General features: G+C 46.0%; 1 protein-coding gene across 5 annotated transcripts in view; it reads left to right on the top strand.

Annotated features, from left to right (window-relative positions):
- DENND1C (DENN domain containing 1C) overlaps positions 1 to 20,962 on the top strand; it is a 233,203-nt gene that overhangs the window by 165,345 nt on the left and 46,896 nt on the right. For 2 of the 5 annotated variants that reach the window (XM_085600510.1, XM_085600508.1), the window contains 4 exons: positions 3,328 to 3,384; positions 4,434 to 4,562; positions 17,817 to 17,884; positions 18,763 to 18,970. In XM_085600510.1, coding sequence (XP_085456636.1) covers positions 3,328 to 3,384; positions 4,434 to 4,562; positions 17,817 to 17,884; positions 18,763 to 18,970 — 462 coding nt within the window. Of the gene's footprint in view, positions 1 to 3,327; positions 3,385 to 4,418; positions 4,563 to 17,816; positions 17,885 to 18,762; positions 18,971 to 20,962 lie in introns of all 5 variants that reach the window. The other 3 variants (XM_085600509.1, XM_085600507.1, XM_085600511.1) reach the window with 2 other exon arrangements.

Here is a 20,962-nt window from a genome sequence, read left to right as displayed (position 1 = left end):
CATGAAGTGTACTTTGATTTTTTTTTTATTTGGTTCAGATATCTTTGAAGTAGGTGACCTTGTGAATCTGTCAGGATCCAAGGTTAAGCGTAAATTTCCCATAAAGAAGTAGTTGACTGTCAATCGTCCACCTGTTCCAATCATGATACTTGATAGTAACGCACTAGTTAGGAACCTTAGGAAAAATAGTGGAGTGAAAAGACACCAGATCCACTGGTTCAGAAAGGCACCAACCGCAGCCTGGGGTTGACCTAAAATCCCTGCTTAGTAATCTTCACAAAGAGAGGCAAAGAAACAATAGTAAATTGGTATAAACAAAATATACACACAATGGCTACTATTTCTAACATAATATTGGCTGAAGCTGGGATGGCGGTAGGTTGAGTGTCCTTGTGAGTTTTGCAGCGTTTCCTTTTTTAAATGGAATGGTATTGGCGTGAGTGTGCTTGTGAAATGTCTTATGATGTTTGGTTGGAGTTGCAGTGGGATCTGAGGCATGCATCTCTGTGCACTGGGTTCAATGCCAGCGTGCATGTTTTTTGCTAGGATAAGTTTAGCACGTGTACTTTTGACTACTGCAATTGGCTCCGTTCTCACTTTCTCTCTTAAGATCAGAGGAACCACCACTGAGACTATTAGCATCCCAAGAGTAAGGCAAGCTCACAGCATAATCATACTTAGGATTTTTGGCAATCAAAAGGTTTTTAAAAGAGATAATATGGTGACACCCTTTACTTAAAGTATTGTAATAGCAAAATAATGTTAAAAAAGGTAGAATAATAATTATGTCACAATACCGGATAGACACCATTAGGTGAAGTGTGTAAAGGCAATAGAAAATAATACCAGACGAATATGAAACCACTTAACTGTCTTCCTCATGTAGCACCAATATGTCTTATCCCAAGCATTAAATTAAAATTCCCAAAATTCGAAACAAGATCCTGCTTAAATGTGTCATAATATTCATCCATTGTCATTATTTTTCTCCTGTGAAATGTGGCAAGGTGCATGATTATCAAAAGAGGATGAATTATTCATAACATTCATTTGGAGTATTAAATATTCCTACTGTAGAAGTTTATGGCAAATTTGGCAGGTGAGAACTTAGTCACAAATGTGAGTGCCATCCCGTCCGCCTTATTACAAGTGCATTATGTTCTAATGCATTTGTAATAAGGTGGACGGGATATCCATCATGTTTGTGACAGAGTATCCATAAGCCACACTCTAAATCAGGCCCCAGGTGTTTAAAAAGAATAACTAAAGCCTACTACTTTGAAGATTAAATTATATATATTTATATCAATAGGATTCCATAAACATCACACACCGATAGGGTAATCTCATACAAGAAACATTTGTAGCTCTGCACTATTACAGAGTATAATTGGATTGCAAACACCGGAGGGCCAATGTACATTGCATACTCATATGGGATTCTAAAACAAAAAAACAACTGGGACAGGATGAGCTTTGGACACTCAAATGATATCCTCACGCAGACAACATCTGGTGCTGATGTGCCTCACAAACTCACAAGGAGTCCTTAGAGAAAAAAACAATTGGTGACGAACATCCTTGAACACTCCTATGGAATCCTAATCGAGTAACCACATGGTGACAGACATGCCGAATACACTCCCTGGGGAGCCTCACATATCAAATGCTTGAGTATGGATGCACATGGTCTGAGGACTTTACCAGTCCTTCTGATAAAGGCAGAGGTTATGGGGACTTAGAAGAGAAGTTCTTGCAAAACATGAGGGAATATGTTAAAAACAACCCTATATAAATATATACACACAACAAATATAATTTACCATATTGTAAAGAGGATCAATCAAAAATATCCCCATGTGTGGGGTGGCTTTGCCTAGTGTATTTGCTGCGGTCTGTTATTTCTATGCATCACAATAGCCTCATTGTAAGATGTGCTAGAGATAGTATTTCAATCCCAAGAGTGTGGTTTCATTTCCTCCCTGGTCTCCACTGGGGCAAAAAGTGTGATCATCTCTCTTGCTCAGAACTGCATATTCCTGCACCACCAATCAGATCTAGCAGAGAAGGAAGTCAGGCTCAGATAATGCCTACAACCTCATACCAACCCCAATATGGCAGTGATGTTCCATCACCTACATTAAATGTAACAAACATATCATCATATTACCCACAGAGAGCACAAGAATGTACTATCTGACAACTTGCTCCTAATTCAGATTAAACCAACTATTTCCTGTGTTTACAGAACCTCCTGAACATTCGTAATATGGGTTTTGCAAGTGCATGGGGTATACTTGCTTCTAATTACCTTAGTATCGTTCCCAGGTGACAGTCGATAATCATCAGGAGCCAAAAGGAACTCTCCTGCATTTGGTCAACTTATGAATTATCAATGTGGCTTTTAAACAATCTTTTCCCAGGAATCTTTTCAAAAGCAACAGTGATGAGTGTAATAGTTAGGGGAGGTTAAAGCTCCACAGGAACCCTAGTTGTTGCTTCATTGACATTGTGGAAACCAAAACCTCATACTTATCTCCACCACATCTCTGCCTGCAAAAGAGGTCCAGGCTGGCCGGATTCATATGATATTTTCATGGTATCAAGTTAGGATTAATTTTTTTACAATGATTTAAATCCAATCAGTTCTGTAGTCAGTGGGTCAGTGGTTACTAGGAAAATCTGGCATGGATCCATGTCTCTGTAACGTACATTAGAAAACTCTGATTTGGCCACAATTTACATTTGATCAGTATATAAAGTATAGCAAGGTTCAACACAATGGAAAATTATACCCGCCGACCTATCACATGGCGGGACACAAGGAGAAGAAAGAAGATAAATTGCCTCCGGACTATCCACTCTGGTCTATGCCCATATGAGCCAGATAGAGATCAGATATTTCTGGCTGGGATACTGCTGCAGGTGATGTCCTTGTGAAAGTTGAAGTGGATAGGGTGCTGGAATTCATTGGAACTGTCAAAGTGTAGTAATGTATGTGTGATTCATCAGTGTTGGTATGAGTTTAGTTCAGATTGTGAAGAGCAGTTGCTCTTGTGGGAGTGAATACGAAAGTGAAAATGTGCAGCCAGATCAGGGTTGTGTTATTCTACATGATGTTTATGCTGGTTATGGAATTGTGCTCCTTCAGATATCGTGGCAACTAAAGTTAAGAGGTGCCTGGGCTTTCTTGTTGTTAGGGATTAGGGAGGAGAAGAACTGGACAAAAACACTGGTATTTCAGCACATTGGTTATTTAGATTAGATGCTGTGTGTCTAACATAATATCGCAGTTTTCTCACACGCCACCTCTTCTCTTATCTTTAGGCCAAGGGACAGGCAAAGATGGGTCTGAAGGATTTAAGGTTTCGCCTGAGGCAGAAGGTGAGTTGCCTATTCTGAAGCTGCGTGTCCTGCTGTGATGTGGGGATTTCTGGTGGTTAAGGATGTAAAAGGGGTGTGGGAGGGTGCCACAGGGGTTATACGTCAATGAGCTCCACAAGTTCCTCCACCTCTGGCATGAACTTGTATTCATCTCCAGGATTTAAGGAACTATTTTCTGGTAACAGATTCATTTGCATCATCATTTCTGCTATACTGAGGCCATCTGTGCACTATAACTGCAACCATCTGAGTAGCCCTCACTTCCAACAGAGTAGTAGCTGTCATCCTCCGATACACACCTACTAACATTGTCCTAACATCTCGATTGATCGGATGGCCTAATGATAAAGCAGTACAATCAGTCCTAAGAAGGTGGCTTTCAAAATATTCTAAGGTAGTCTACTTCCACTGTCCAGAGAATGCAACAGGCTTTCCTAAAAGAGCAGCAGGTCCCTAAATGGAAGTGGTTTATGTCGTCTTAAGACAGGACAGCCACTCTTTGAACAATCCTATGATTGTATCTATTTGCACCATTTAAAGACTGCAGCTCAATACCCAAACATGGCACTATGACCATCTTCCTCAGATAAAGGATGTTTGCATCACCTTCAGAAGGGAGCTGTTTGAGACATCCTAAGATGGCAGCTGTTTACACTATCTTAGAAGGTTATATTTTAGTATGTCATTCTCAGAAATATCATACGACATGAATATAGTGTTTTAAATAGTATTGGGCATATAGTACCCCATATTTATGCCAGGCGATATTCTGGTAGCTTCTTTAGGATTCTTTTTTCCCGGAAGAGAATAATTTATTTGAGGCAACATTAGGTGATGTATTCTCTCTTAGATCAAGCCACAAATCCACCCTACTGGCCCCCAACAGTTCAGGCTGTATAAAACTAGCACCCAGTGGGCCGACATACCTATGCCGCCCCTGAAGAGCTCTTTGTGCATTGATAGTCGGGATTTCTCATAGGTGGGTATACATGTTACTCATGTTCCTGTGCGCTGACATCGGTGAACTTCTATAGTTGGTTTGTTCCCAGGATATGACAACCAATCAGCTACTTCGACGTGGGGGTTCACTCCGCAACGACCACTTTACAGACAGCCAGCCCAGGACAGCGCACGACTGCTTACAGAACCGACTGCCAATAACACAACATTTTGGGCAGGTAAGTAATAGTAGGACTCCGTAGACATCACAGGTCGGTAGGGGAATCTCACACAAGAAACATTTGTAGATTTGCACTGTTGGACAGCAAACAACTGGGGTCCAACGTACATTACATTCTTGCATAACATTCTCGAGAAAAATAATGGGAAAAGATGTGCTTCACACACTCAAATGATATGCTCAAGCAGACAACATATGATGCTGATGTGCCTCACATAGAGTCCTTAGAGAACAGACAATTGGTGATGAACACACTCCCATGGAATCCTAATACAGTAACCATATGTGACAGACGTGCCGAATACACTCCCAGGGGAGCCACATATATCAACTGTTTGAGGGTGGATGTGCCTGCTGTAGGGACTTCACATGCTCTTCTGATAAAGGCAGAGGTTATGGGGACATAGGAGATACAATCTTGCGAAACAGGATGGAATATGGTAAAAACAGCCCAACATGTCTAAGAGTTAGACAACTTAATATGACGGAATGGAAATTCAAACAAGCATTGGCAAAAAGCCACTGGATCATGCCTTTGGGACCTATTGGCCTTGCCAATGATTTTTAATAATGTTATATAGCACCCCAGGGCTATGCAGGGCGGCTAAAGAGGAGAAAAATAGCCTGTGATGCACTTGGCCATGTGATTTTGTAGGCGCACTCACAACAAATTTTTTTAATAGCCTGTGGGGGAAGCATCATGGAGGGTGGGGGTGGAAGTCAGCAACATGGAGCGTGGGGCGAAGAGACGGATATGAGAGAGCAATATGGAGCTGTGGGGGAGAAGTAGATTGGTGAGAAAGTAAAGCGGGAGAAGCATAAGAGGGTGAGCGCAACACAGAAGGTGGACGGGGAGAAGCACATGGGTGACTCAGAGCATACGGAACATGGAGTAAGGAAGAGAATACACAAGGGAAACTGCTGGAAAACACCTGTACTCTCATGGCATTTTTAACCAAAAGGAAAACAAGTAGTGCCTGGCAATTAAGCAGTGGAAGGCCACAAACAAGGAGGGCATGCTCCAGGGCAGGGACAAGCATAACAAGCATTTGCAATGCAATAGGTCTCGCATTTATAAGAGTTTGAGCTATTGGCATTGTAAAATGACAATGCCTTTTAATTATGTTTTGGTTTTAAAACAAATAAAAGGCATTGTCATTTACAATGTCAGTAGCATAAACTCGCATAAAAGCAGTGTGTGGAGTGCAGCAGTGTGAGGTGTGCAGCAGTGTGAGGCGTGCAGCAGTGTGAGGCGTGCAGCAGTGTGCGGCATGCAGCAGTGTGCGGCATGCAGCAGTGTGCGGCGTGCAGCAGTGTGCGGCGTGCAGCAGTGTGCGGCGTGCAGCAGTGTGTGGCGTGCAGCAGTGTGACGTGCAGCGGCGTGCAGCAGTGTGCGGTGTGCAGCAGTGTTTTGTGTAGCAGTGTGAGGCATGCAGCACTGTGGCGTGCAGTGGCGTGCAGCAGTGTGTGGCGTGCAGCAGTGTGCTGCGTGCAGCAGTGTCATGCAGCATGCAGCAGTGAGTAATGCAGCAGTGTGCAGCAGTGTGTGGCGTGCAGCAGTGTGCCGGTTGCATCAGCGTGTGCCGTGCAGCAGTGTGTGGCGTGCAGCAATGTTTCATGTAGCAGTGTGTGGCGTGCAGCAGTGTGTGGCGTGCAGCAGTGTGCGGCGTGCAGCAGTGTGCGGCGTGCAGCAGTGTGCGGCGTGCAGCAGTGTGTGGCAGTGTGTGGCGTTCAGCAGTGTGAGGCGTGCAGCAGTGTGTGGCGTGCAGCGGCATGCAGCAGTGTGTGGCGTGCAGCAGTGTGAGGCGTGCAGCAGTGTGAGGCGTGCAGCAGTGTGTGGCGTGCAGCAGAGACACGTGGAGGGTGAGGAGAGACGTGTGGAGGGTGAGGAGAGATACGTGTGGAGGGTGAGGAGAGATACGTGTGGAGGGTGAGGAGAGACGTGTGGAGGGTGAGGAGGAGACACATGTGGAGCTTGAGGAGGAGGCACCTGTGGAGGGTGAGGAGGAGACACATGTGGAGGGTGAGGAGGCGACACATGTGGAGGGTGAGGCGGAGGGTGAGGAGACACGTGTGGAGGGTGAGGAGAGACACGTGTGAAGGGTGAGGAGAGACGTGTGGAGGGTGAGGAGAGACACGTGTGGAGGGTGAGGAGAGACACGTGTGGAGGGTGAGGAGAGACACGTGTGGAGGGTGAGGAGAGACACGTGTGGAGGGTGAGGAGAGACACGTGTGGAGGGTGAGGAGAGACACGTGTGGAGGGTGAGGAGAGACACGTGGAGGGTGGGGAGAGACACGTGGAGGGTGAGGAGAGACACGTGGAGGGTGAGGAGAGACACGTGGAGGGTGAGGAGAGACATGGAGGGTGAGGAGAGACATGGAGGGTGAGGAGAGACGTGGAGGGTGAGGAGAGACACGTGGAGGGTGAGGAGAGACACGTGGAGGGTGAGGAGAGACACGTGGAGGGTGAGGAGAGATACGTGTGGAGGGTGAGGAGAGACGTGTGGAGGGTGAGGAGGAGACACATGTGGAGCGTGAGGAGGAGGCACCTGTGGAGGGTGAGGAGGAGACACATGTGGAGGGTGAGGAGGCGACACATGTGGAGGGTGAGGCGGAGGGTGAGGAGACACGTGTGGAGGGTGAGGAGAGACACGTGTGAAGGGTGAGGAGAGACGTGTGGAGGGTGAGGAAAGACACGTGTGGAGGGTGAGGAGAGACACGTGTGGAGGGTGAGGAGAGACACGTGTGGAGGGTGAGGAGAGACACGTGTGGAGGGTGAGGAGAGACACGTGGAGGGTGAGGAGAGACACGTGGAGGGTGAGGAGAGACACGTGGAGGGTGAGGAGAGACACGTGGAGGGTGAGGAGAGACATGGAGGGTGAGGAGAGACATGGAGGGTGAGGAGAGACGTGGAGGGTGAGGAGAGACACGTGGAGGGTGTGGAGAGACACGTGGAGGGTGAGGAGAGACACGTGGAGGGTGAGGAGAGACACGTGGAGGGTGAGGAGAGACACGTGGAGGGTGAGGAGAGACACGTGGAGGGTGAGGAGAGACACGTAGAGGGTGAGGAGAGACACGTGGAGGGGGTGAGGAGAGACACGGAGGGTGAGGAGAGACACGTGTGGAGGGTGAGGTGGAGGGTGAGGAGAGAGACGTGTGGAGGGTGAGGAGAAAGACGTGTGGAGGGTGACGAGAGAGACGTGTGGAGGGTGAGGAGAGAGACGTGTGGAGGATGGACAGAGACACGTGTGGAGGATGAACAGAGACACGTGTGGAGGGTGAGCAGAGACACGTGTGGAGGGTGAGCAGAGACACGTGTGGAGGGTAAGCAGAGACACGTGTGGAGGGTGAGCAGAGACACGTGTGGAGGGTGAGGAGAGACACGTGTGGAGGGTGAGGAGAGACACGTGTGGAGGGTGAGGAGAGACACGTGTGGAGGGTGAGGAGAGACGTGTGGAGGGTGAGGAGAGACGTGTGGAGGGTGAGGAGAGACACGTGGAGGGTGAGGAGGGTGAGGTGGAGGGTGAGGAGAGACACATGGAGGGTGAGGAGAGACACGTGGAGGGTGAGGTGGAGGGTGAGGAGAAACAGAGTTGGAGGGTGAGGAGAGACGGAGGTGGAGGGTGAGGAGAGACCGAGGTGGAGGGTGAGGAGAGACGGAGGTGGAGGGTGAGGAGAGACGGAGGTGGTGGGTGAGGAGAGACCGAGGTGGAGGGTGAGGAGAGACCGAGGTGGAGGGTGAGGAGAGACCGAGGTGGAGGGTGAGGAGAGACCGAGGTGGAGAGTGAGGAGAGACCGAGGTGGAGAGTGAGGAGAGACCGAGGTGGAGAGTGAGGAGAGACCGAGGTGGAGAGTGAGGAGAGACCGAGGTGGAGAGTGAGGAGAGACCGAGGTGGCGAGTGAGGAGAGACCGAGGTGGAGAGTGAGGAGAGACCGAGGTGGAGAGTGAGGAGAGACCGAGGTGGAGAGTGAGGAGAGACCGAGGTGGAGAGTAAGGAGAGACCGAGGTGGAGGGTAAGGAGAGACCGAGGTGGAGGGTAAGGAGAGACCGAGGTGGAGGGTAAGGAGAGACCGAGTTGGAAGGGAATCAGAAGTGGAGGAGAGAGAGAGGTGGAGGGTGAGGAGAGACAGTGGTGGAGTGGGGGGAGGGGAGGATATCACTTTTACTTCCTCTCCTAGTGTAAAGTAACGCCCCCACCCCACAGGCCCTGCCGGGGCCGAGAGCAGATCACTGTTCGCATCAGCCGTCACCCGAGACCGCTCCGTACTTGTTGGTAAATAGAGGTTCACTATCTGTTGATAATGGGATTCACTTGGGGGGCTGACTTACCTCCTCCACCCCCAGGGCCAACACTGAGAAGGCATCAGAGACCTGGTGCTGCCTATGCTGCAGTACTGCGAGAGAGAGGGATGGGGGGGCGGGCAGAGGAAGAGGAGTGGGGTTAGAGAAGGGACAGGTGGGGAGAGAAAGAGGGGAGAAGGGACAGAGACAGAAAAGGAGCAAAAAATGAATTAGAGAGAGTAAAGAGGAGAGTTGGGGAAAATGAAAACATTACGAGAGAACATGTAGCAAAGAGGTGGAGAGAGAAGATGGGAGAGAGTAAGGACGCAGCCAAGAGATAGGGCAGAGACAAAAAGAATCTAAACAATCCAAAAGTATTTTCCAAACTCGTAAATAACCACGGGCCAAACAACTGATCTGCAATGAAGCATCCGAATCCGGTATATCATGACGTTAACCATGCAATAAAAAATAAATTTAAAAAAAATAAAAAAACACCCAAAAACACGTATACACCATGTTGACCCTTTTCCATGCAACGTATTCTAAAACGCCATTCTCATTCATACTTTCACAGCAAACCTGTTCACAAGAGTGACAGAAAATGTGGTATTAGTGTTACATTTTTGTTTACATCCATACCCGCTCACTTATGCAATTAAAGGATTCATGACCACACGGTTAAACAAAACGTACTGATTGGCCTTGCCGTGAAGGAGAAACACGTGTTGACACACACACTTCCGATCTGTGAAACGTTCACCCCACTTTCTCGAAATTGAAACCAGTGCATGTGTCCGACGAACTTCCTGCCGCTTATCTGAATGCACCAGTGGCAGAAGATAGTCACCATCTTGCAACAACACAATTAAAGGGAGGCATGTCTGTCTCTCCCCACCGCCACGTCTCGGAGTCTTACTGTTTCATGCGAGATCTCCCTCTAGGAGACAGCTGACACCGACTCTTCCCCCGAGACAGTACGGGAGATGCGTGTGTGTGCATAGTGTGTGTGTCTATATGTATATATCTGTGTGTGTATGCATGTGTGTGTGTTTGTATGTGTGTTTGTATGTGTATATGTTTGTGTATGCATGTTTGTGTTGGTGTGCAAGTATGGGTGTGTCCGTGTGTTCATTTGTCTTCATGGATGTGTACACATATGTTTGTGTGTATACCTATGTCTGTGTATGCATGTTTGTGTGTATGTATATGTGTTTGAGTATGTTGGTGTGCGTGCTTGCTTATATGTGTATGTGGGGTTGGTGTGCATGTATATGCATATGTTTATGCATGTCTGTGTTTGTATATGTTCATATGTGTGTGTAAATGCATGTGTGTGTTTTATGTGTGCATAGTTGTGTATACATGTGATCAGAGGGAAGAGTGCACTTGAGGGCAAAGAGGAAAACATACAGGGAAGAGTATGTGAGGGCAGAGAGAAAAATACAGAGGGAAGAGTCCATGTGAGGGAGGAGAGAAAAATAGAGAGGGAAGAGCTCATGTGAGAGCAAAGCGAAAAATACAGAGGGAAGGGCGCATGTTAGACCGGAGATAAAAACAGAGGGAAGAGAGCATGTGAGAGCAGAGAGAAAAATATAGAGAGAACACATGCGAGGGCAGAGAAAGAAATACAGAGCGAAGACCACATGAGAGAGCATAGAGAAAAAATGCAGAGGGAAAAGTACATGTGAGGGAAGAGAGGCAAATACAGAGGGAATAGCATGTGTGAGGAAAGAGAGAAAAATGGAGAGGGAAAAGCACATGTGAGGGCAGAGTGAAAATACAGAGGGAATAGCACATGCGAGACCAGAGAGAAAAACAGAGGGAATAGCATATGTGAGGACAAAGAGAACAAGTACAGGCTATGCCAAGCGGAAGTGATCGCGTTTGCGATCAAACATCAAAGCGGCAAAAGTTAAAGTAATCGAGCAGAGCATCAAAGGGCTGGGTGAGAAGGGAGGGGGGGATGCAAGGGTCAAAGCGGCTAAAGTGAAAGTAATCGAGCAGAGCATCAAAGGGCTGGGTGAGAAGGGAGGGGGGAATGCAAGGAGCAGAGGAGCAGCTGTGCACGTGCACGCCATCGTGCACTCAAGCCTTAGGCCAGCAAAACCATGTGGGTAGCACTTTTGAAAGCCCACTTACAAAATGTCTCAAAGAGACAGCTTTCGCTGTCTCAGCGAAACCTAAAAACAGAAGGGAAGCGCACGCAATCTAACAAATAAAAAGAAGCAAATGAGAGTGAGAATAAAGCCAACCAATGGTAAGCAATGGCAGGGAGTTAAGCCCACTGAAAACAGACCAAATGTCTTTTTACATACAGACACCTTGCTCTGTCTGGTAGCTGAGACCTTACAAGAATATGGAGAAAAAACATCTATTGTGGACTAGGGAACTGAGCTACACAATACAGACTCCAATCGCGAGAGAGGCAACAGCGGCTGGCAATATAAAAATATGGGGGGGCGCCAAACGCCCACTCACCTCAATGATACTCCAGACCGGTGCAGCTATCCCGGCGATGGTGGTGTGACCGGACATCTATGAGCTGGAAAGGGAACGACTTCCCTTCCTGCCCAGTGGAACGGGACTCCTGACCAATCCTGGAGCTGCTCTCAGCATGAGACCAGCTCCAGGGTTGCTGGGAGCAGGTTAACCAGCGCTCATTTTGAGGCTGGGGGCCTGTGTCAACAATCCCCGGGCTATTTAACAAGCCGGGGATTGCTGGGTGTACATTGTGCATGTCGGGCATATGCGCTGAAAGGGGCAGCAGTAATCCTACAATAGCAGGATTCAGCCCCGCCCCCTGCCTCACGCTCGCGCTGTACACAGCGTGAGGCGAGGGCAAAACAAAATGGCATTATTTATTAATGTGTGCCTGCTGCGCTTGCAGCAGGCGGGGCAACACTCCTCAGCATTTAGGGGGAGCCGCCCCTTTCCAAAGGTCAAGCTATGTACATTCTGTTGTAGATAATAGGCCATCAACAACATCGAGCTACAGCAGAATGTAGGATGAGACTTAAAAATATAACCTTTGCGGTACTAATGATTAAGGCCCACTTCAGCTGTATCTTTTAACCATTGAGATAAACGTGGCTCGATGAAGCCCCCTCCCTTACCATTGTTTCAGAATGGTCTGCTCGGAGGTGCCGTGCACCACCACTATATCCAGATCACCAATGTGTTTGCATTGTTTATGCTTTATTGTGTATTCTTTTTTGACAGACATGCATACAGACTGCTCTTATGCATAATTTGTCAATCATGCTAGGAAAGAATGGGTGTGAGCAGATTTTGTCTGACCCCATCACCAAATAATAAGGTGCTTAACTCTGTAGAAGCATCATACTGCCACATCGAGATGCTCACCCTCAAAAAGTAATTTGCTTATGTCTCTCTCATTGAAAGAAAAGCATTGGCAAAGCTAACACACCTCGAATTTAAAAGGCAAATGCATCTCAGTGCATGCACAGAGTGGCCATTTAGTAAAGGTAAGAAAAACATTCCAAGATGACTGGCCCACATTTATTATGATTCAAGAGCATACATGTGTTTTGACACACGAGCAGGAATTTTAGGCTTTTTTACTTTACTGTTCCAATATGGCCGACAACCTTACAGAACAATAAATAAAAATAAAAAGGAGCTCAGGAGTGTGCAAAAGAAAAGCTAGTAAAATTCTACAGCTGTTGGGCCTGATAATATTTTTTCAATTCAAAGCGAGTCAGCAATGGGCAAAGAAGCATTGGAGAGGGATGGACCGGAGGGCACCAGAGTTAGGAAAGAAACTCACTAACCAGTGAAAATTCATTTTCAGTTATAATCTGAACCTAATGGCTTTCCCATCAGAAGGCTGGATATGTGCCCCAGAAAGCCTTGTGCATGATCCTTGGAACTTTGGATGTCATTCTGTACTGGATCACTGGAGTACATTTGAAGTAGGTTTCATTTTCTGTAGGGACTGATGTCCCTTTTTATAGGTATGAATCAAAAGTTAATTTTCCGTTTTTAAATAGGACTCTGCTTGCATGCTTGAATCTTTGAGTGCATGTTTGTTTCACCAAAACAAATTGATGTGAGTTTGAAAGGTTTAGACAGACAGTTTCCAGCACAAAAGCACTTTAGATATATGTCCGAGTGGATTATACCCCTGTCATCTGGCAGTCTGATCTCCAGGGCCCTGCATAGGACAAGGACATCTTTCAGAGATTAATAACCATTCCCTGTAGGGGAAAAAGAGCGCAGGACGATCCAGCATTTGGCCCCATTTAGTTGTATTAGCCATGCTAGCTGACTTCCCATTGCTAAACAGGACAGCGTTGTTGTAAAATCTATAAATTAATGTGACAGAACGAACGCAGGATCCACAAAATATGTGGGCTTGGGGAGTATGATCCCTGCTCCCTATAATCTGACAAGCCTGCTAATTTCACATTGCATTTTAACAGATTTGACTGACAGAAAGCTATCTGCATAATGGTATTAAACTGGTGTCATGATATTGATACAGATAGGCTTTAAAACTCAGTGGGGGTGAATTTTAGGATCACCCACCATACATACCTCTACCACCTAACACAAAGTATTATTATGTGTACATGTGAATGGAGCCTTGGGAGTAGAGCACTTAACCCGTCACACCATTTTATTTATAAGCGCTGACCGGGATCCGTTTTCAATCTCTGTAGAGCAGGTGTCTCCAACGAGGAGCTCGGGCGCTACCAGCAGTTCTCCAGCTACCTGTGAGTAGTTCTCCAGTGTCAAGCCCAGCCTACTGATATAGAAGCTTTTGCTTGGTTGAATTATTATATGCATACTAAAATTTAAAAGCATGTTCTCAAGATGAAAATGTGTCTATTTTCAGAACTCATAAGCTGATGTTTGGGAAAAATAGTTGTGCTTTCAAGCTATTATTGAGTTGGGGAAGTTTATTATTCATATTATTACCTTAATGCCAGGGGGGATTGCAGCTATGGCTTTTATGTATTACCCATGTACAGCGATTCCAAATTCTCAATGGATTTTTAACATTAGTGCTGGAAACCCTGCCTCATACACTGATGTGATCACTGCTGACACTCTTGGATGGGGTGGTCACTATGACATCACTAATATTAGCAGCTCGAGATGATTTCCATTGAACATTAGTAGCGCTTATTACAGAAAGGGTTGGAGACCCCTGCTGTAGAGGTTATACAAATGTGTGTGTGCAATTGAGTGAGTGAGAGTTGCTGTGTGTGTGGCAGCATTTGTGAAATACACAAAAAGTGCCTAAATGCGTCGGTGCTGGAACAATTTTCAGAGTGGGTGTGTTGCCATCAATGTTACATCACTGAAGTCACAGACATGCAGTTGTTCTGATAAAACAATGTAGCCCACAAATGATAATAAATGGAAATCGGGTTCCAGCCAATATTTATCCTTTGCCCATCACAAAATAAAGTGTCTTGATTTGTTTTGATCCTTTGAAAATGTTTCTTTCCTTCACACTCAAAAATTACACAACAAAATGTGCTTCGTTAGTGCTCTAACTGCTGATATACTTTGAAATGTTTCTACAGTTCATTTACAGGTATTTAATTGCGGATGTGCGTTAGAAAGAAAACTTACATCCTACAGACTTTCCTTTCACACTTCATGGACCTCAGCAATATTGTCAGATAGTTCACTTTCCAAAATTCTCTAACTTCACAGTCGGAGAAAGAAGAGTAAACACCAATCTACAATGCAAAAAATGACATACAGGTGGGCAGAACTCGCAGAGTTTAACTCCGTGGAATTCCATGGATTTACACAAAATGTCTATGAAATTCTGTGGTGTTTCCCCAATGGGAGGAAAATAGTGCAGCTCGCACTGTAATTTAGCTCCAGTGGTGCAAGCAGCACTGAAAATCAGTGCGAGTGGTGCCATGTGTTGTGTAAGAGCACGAGGCCATTCCAGTGGATTTTGCTGCTGCTCGGGTAGAACATCTACTCAAGCAACAGCAAATCTACTCAAATGGCAGCCCTCTGACCGCAAACACCCATGCTAAAAAATGATGCTAGGGGACGCCAAATCTCGCTCGCACTCACCAGCTCACATTTTCTGGAGCCCCATGAGAGTTTAATTCCACCACGCAGCGATCGGCGGAATTTCTAAAGAACCCCACATTAAACACTGACCATAATTCCGCCAGTTCTGGGGGCGTAACGGAACATTCTGCCTAACCCTAAGAATAAGCAGCAATTTTTCTGAAGACATAGCTTGACATTTAACCTCTGAGTGACCAAAATTCCGCAAGTTCCACGGGCGTGACGGAACTCTGCCTACCCCCAAGAATAGGCAGAAATTTGTCAGAAAACATAGCTTGACATTTGACCTCTGTCTTTGAACAAATTGCAAATGTCAAAAGATAAAAAGAGTGCTGCAGCCCCCCCGGACCTTAACTTCCAGTGCCTATGTTATGTGTAAGCGAGTAAGAGAAAGCAAGATTCTGTGACCGTAATTGACATGCATTTGCATAGGTGTATGAGAGCAATTGGGTGTGCTTGTGTAGGTCAATTGGAACAATTGGTTTATGCAGACATCTAACCTATCCAGAGCATGCAATAGTGCATATATGACACCAACGCATTCTTCTATGGATTATATGAATGGCAAAATATTGAGGATGTATTCCACAAGCCCCATGTCACTGGTGATGACCCGATGACATGGTCAATCAAGCCTAGTTACGTGAGTTATCTGGTTCACCTGTATATAGTGTTTTTAGACCCATTAGGAATTGCTAAAATCATGGAGGTGGTGGCCTGCTGGGGTCAGCAGACCACCATGTCCTTGATTGCTTTTAAATAAAGCAATCATTTTTTTTTAATGGAGCCCGTTTTCTTTAAAGGAAAATGGGTTGCTTTTAAAAAAGACAAATGGATTACCACCTATTTGAAGTAGGTGAAAAAAAATGCTAATGTTTTGCGACTGCATTTTGATCACAAGACATTCCTACATACTGCTGCAATTCAATTTTAGGAAGGGACACCCTGAACACGCCCTTTCCCAATACCGAATTGGTATGTATTCGTAATTCCAAATTTGTGATTTGGTAACATGTTACCAAATCACAAACTGAAATTGATACATACCAAAATGCATTTTACCAGTCACACATGGCCCAATTCGGTGAATCAGGCTGTTTGCAACCAGTAAAATGCATGATACATTTTGCCCCCGATGAAGTAACTTAGGCATCACTTGGTGCAGAGAAGGTCTTGTGAAATGTGCAAAAGTTCCTCAACTCAATGCCAACTGCTTCTTGCAAGACAACCAAGCATGATGCTGACACTTAGCCCACACCCACTGGCTTCTCTCTTAAGAAGGGTTTCTCATCATTGCAGACACATCTCCGATGTTCCTCCCAAAATTGCTATGGTAACTGGTCTGGAGAAAAGCACTCTTGTCCCAAACTCTTCTTTGATCTGAAAAAGAGAAGGTCACTTCCAAAGGCTTGGGAAAGGGAACACCAGACCTGGTGACTTATGGGATGGAGCCCTTTCATTGGTGTAAATTCTACACTACTTAAAGATCCAGTAAGGAACTTCCTACCTTGGGCAAGAAATGGAGGAAGTTAGCGGTTCAAGTTTAATTTAAGGTTACTACCACGAACGTCCAGCTTTACTCCTGCCTCAGCGAGTCAGAATGCAGTTTTGAGGATTGAATTTACTTCACGTTGGAATCTAAGAGAAGAAGTGGCTCAAATTGAATGGCTGCTCTGCTTAGAGAGCCCCTCTCCCTCTTCTGAGAGTATAATACTATTGTCTCTGTGAAACTAGGGGATTGCCCATTTCACATCTCTGCTTGCCTACAGCCTATTGTCTCTAATAGTGGTCTGGTCACATGGCACTCTTTGGCAAACAAATGCAAGGCTTGCAAACAACAATACAAGTCAACTCCATCATCTTCAGAAGGCAACTGAGCTATTCAGCTACCTTTCCCAAGTCTGCTACATTTTTCACCTACCTTTCTTAATCATGATCTTCCTTCTGGCCTTTCTGGTGGTCTGCCGTGAACAACTGGGGTTTGGGTGCAACATGGTTTATCCCTTCTCACTGGGCAAGACAGGTACTCTTTACATTCTTAGGAGGAGGAGCAGGAGACACTCACCGATCAAGCCATAACAGTTAATTAGCATTATATTTCGACTGCTCTTGGGAAGCAGAACAACTATATGAATAAGAGTTGTGGAGAAATAGAATTACATTTCAATGCAGATGGGGTGATGAGATGAACCCTGCTGCAATTCAGTTCTTAACTCTCCTGGAAGTAATAGATTAGGTTTTGGGTGGAGAATCTGGTTCTACTGATCAGAGGTAGGTTGCAAGTATGTATTTGTTTGCGTTTGTCCTTAGCATCTTGGCTTCATAAAGTAGAGATATGAACCTTCTGCACTAAGACAATGCATTTCATTTTACAAAAATCAGTAAAATGTAACATAAAATGTAGGGTAATGACAGACAGCTGGGTTGAAACATTCACTCACTCTCAGGAAATCGCTATGCAGCAAACTTCTAGTGGCAGAAATGCCTTGTACTCTCACATGATCATCAATAGACCACCCTCAGGCTCACAGTCCTTACATAGCTGTGTAACAAGTGAATCGTACTACTTTGGGAAATTTGTGACATAAAGAGCTAGTGTGAGTAATACCCGTGATAAGATTGTGCACTGGGGGGTACACCAGAAAAACACAACATGTACAAGGACAGGCCACACCAGCCAGGTAAATAAAACACGACTGCACCACACACACAAGGACATCAGATACTCACTAACACTAGAAGAGACTTCACTTTTCAAACTTAGAGACGGCAGACACTGCACCAGTCATGGCAAGAATTATCAGACACTGCATCATACAATGTGAGACCACAGAGACTGCACCATACATGTCCAGAAGTCACCAAATGTTTAACATGGTTTCTCTTTCTTCCCTCCTGTAGTCTCGCCCTAGGAGGCCAAGTAAAGTAAATACCTTGTACGAGGAAAACTCATCATGGGCATCTGAGAGGTAAGAGGCCCATGCAACACAACAGGGTGCCCAAGTGAGGTCCCGGGGATGGACTTCAAGCCAGATGTTCAGGATAACCACTGCCTTTGTCAAAGGAGTGCCAATTGGTATGTTATGATTGAGTGTGAGATCACAGGAGAGCTCTAGAACCTACATACATACTAGAGGAGCTAATGTGTGTTCACAAGTACTGCGTTTGAGCGGGGGCTGTAGGCAGCTGAGCACCAGCACTCCTACTTGGAGACCGGGACTTATGTTTCATCATCAGACTTTGACTCGGACAAACAGAGAGATGGAAAAGTATGAATAAAGGAGGAAGAAAAAGACAGAAAAACAGTGGCACAGGGAGAACACAAGGATAAAAGAGAACCTGCAAGAGTGAGGAAAGACGAAGTGAAGGGTGGTGTAAGAAAGATGTACAAGGTGGAATCAAGGCTGGATAGTCCTGGTATTTGGCAATCTCAGAAATCGGCTGTGCTTTTGGTGGGCTCCTAACAAAACGTTTTTTTTGTGTGTTTTTTTTTTAAAACACAAATTAAACAGTGGCATTTGGTCACAAGACATTTCTGGAAGCAAGCTCAGGGTAGGAGGGCAGAAAGACTGCCCAGGTCATTTCTATGGAGAGAAGGAATGAGGGTCATCCTCTGTCAACTCAAGACTAGACCACTGTGGAGAAGTCAGGGCTAGGGAACTTATTGGTAGGTTTGAGAGCCGTAGGGTAAATAAAGAATGCACGCCTGTCACATTCTGGAATATCCCATTGGACAATGTATACATATTTTTGGGTTGATATGCAGAGTTAAGAGTTGGTGATATGGGTGGCGGCTGGGTGCAAACCGTGTAAAAGTAATTGATACGCATGAACTGTTTGGGCCTAGTGATGTTTCTGTGACGACGGATGACGAGCCGCAGCCAGTGGAGGAGATGCTGGAGCTGGATGACCATTTTCTGAAGACAGGCGAGATCGACCTGCTAGGCGAGATCTTCGACACACTGAGTACACAGGCGAGCAGTGAGAAGGGACTCCTCTACGGTACGCAGAGTCTAGACTTCTTCAGCCTCGAGGACTCCAGCTTCATCAAAACGGTGAGTCTGGTTACAATCTAATCCAAAGCAGGTGGCATGAGTAGGACATCAGCACCAAGGGTCACACATAGACAGGTCAGTCATACCTGGGGCTCTGCTGTAATCCAGGAAGAGATGAATATGGTATGTGCCTTTCTGCATAGCATGAAACCTTACAAAATGGCTGTTTAGCGAGCTAATGCATCTGGTGATACAATGGAGTCTAATAGAGACTACAAGGCAATATAATGCATTACTATTCATGCATGTGCAACACAACCATTACTGCACTACCTTGAATCAAAATGCCTTTTTGGACACGATTCACAAAGGCAGGCTGGAAATAGTCAGGGGTGTGCTCCTATAGCGTTGTTCCTACCTTTGCAGTTGGTGCCTGTCTTTATAGGGAATTCAACATGATTAAATGGTGTGTAGAAGAGCATATTCACATACAACCTTTTCCTTTTTTTAAAGTTTTCCTCTCTGAGAAACACCTACATCTGCCGGAAACATGAAGGGTGGTCTCTTACCTTTCGCATCTTGAATGGGCTTTTGCTGATTCTTTGCAAGATTACCTTTTCATGCCTCCCTGGAAGTAGTAAAACTACATGAAACATGTTTGCGGGTATCCACAACAGACAGGAATCCGCGTTCTCGTGGACTGGACTCCCACAAGAAAGAGCTGGCAATGTCAGAATGATATTGTATATAGTGCTTTACACTGCACTTCTGTCATGTCCGTCCAAGCACTGTACATAAAAGGGGTTACTATGAACAATTTAAAGGTACTCCGTTTCCTCCCGAGCGAAGGCTGAATTGGCCTTGCCAGGATTTAAACTCATGACTGGCAGATCGCTAGAGATCACACCAGCGAGAACTTTACTCATTAAGATAGCCTGTTTCTTCTCCCCCTCGCCTTGCCCTCTACCGCATCAGTTCTACGATAAGCATTGAAAGGCAGGGAGCTTACAAAAGGTGTAGTTTTCTTTGTTTATTTAAAATGGTGCACAATACTGCCATAAAAACTGCTTTGAAGCAGTTATAGACAAAGTGGAAACCAACACCGAAGATGGGGGAACGCGAGGTGGGCAGGGCTGCAAAACACGGGCCAATAATAGAGCTGGGGTTTTCCCCATTTTTTTTTTTACATATTTATATAGCGCGAACTCGACCCGAAAGTATTGGAGCGCTTTACATGAGCACCGTGAAGAAAACACCCGCAATGGCAGCACAATCTAAAGGAAACTCCCTCTTCTTGATGTGGAATGCTAACAGCATTCAGAAGAAAACTTCAGAACTCCTGCAGCTGATGGAAACCATGGATGTGAGTATAGCGCTTATCTCCGAGACCCATCTCCAAGGAAGCCAGAAGCTCAACTTAGCAAACCACAGGGTGTACCGCACAGATCGCACCACCGGAGCCAAGGGCGGAGGAACAGCTGTGATTGTCAGCACAAAAGTGAAGCACCACGAGATCTCACTACCACCAGTGGGGAGTGTTGAAGCAACTGGCATACAGATCCAGACATCTGCAGGCCCCCTACGGCCGATTGCCACCTACTCACCCCCAGGCAAGCTAAGCCCAAAGGACTTGGATGCTTTATTGGACCCCCGCATCCCAACATTAATTGGCGGAGACCTAAATGCCAAGCACCAGTGCTGGAACTCTCGCGAGGCAAACAGCAAAGGACACGCTCTACTTGCCCACTCAAAGGAGGACGACTTTGTAGTGGCTGGCCCAACTCAAGCAACACACTATTCAGGCTCTGCACTGCATAAACCGGACGTTCTGGACATTGTCGTCATGAAGAATCTCTCCCAGTCTATGGAGCTGGAAACCTTAACTGCACTGACGTCCGACCACAACCCAGTGTTGATCACAGTTGGCGACGTGCTTGAAGACCAGCAACAGGGCACCAGACACAACTACAAGAAGCCAGACTGGAGCCTATACAAGAGAAGCCTGGAGGAGACACTGGCCCCTGGCCCCCTACGCTGCATTGAAGACATTGA

The sequence above is a fragment of the Triturus cristatus genome, chromosome 4_2, assembly GCF_964204655.1.
Source record: "Triturus cristatus chromosome 4_2, aTriCri1.1, whole genome shotgun sequence".
Taxonomy (NCBI): domain Eukaryota; kingdom Metazoa; phylum Chordata; class Amphibia; order Caudata; family Salamandridae; genus Triturus; species Triturus cristatus.
This window is presented reverse-complemented; position numbering and strand designations above follow the sequence as displayed.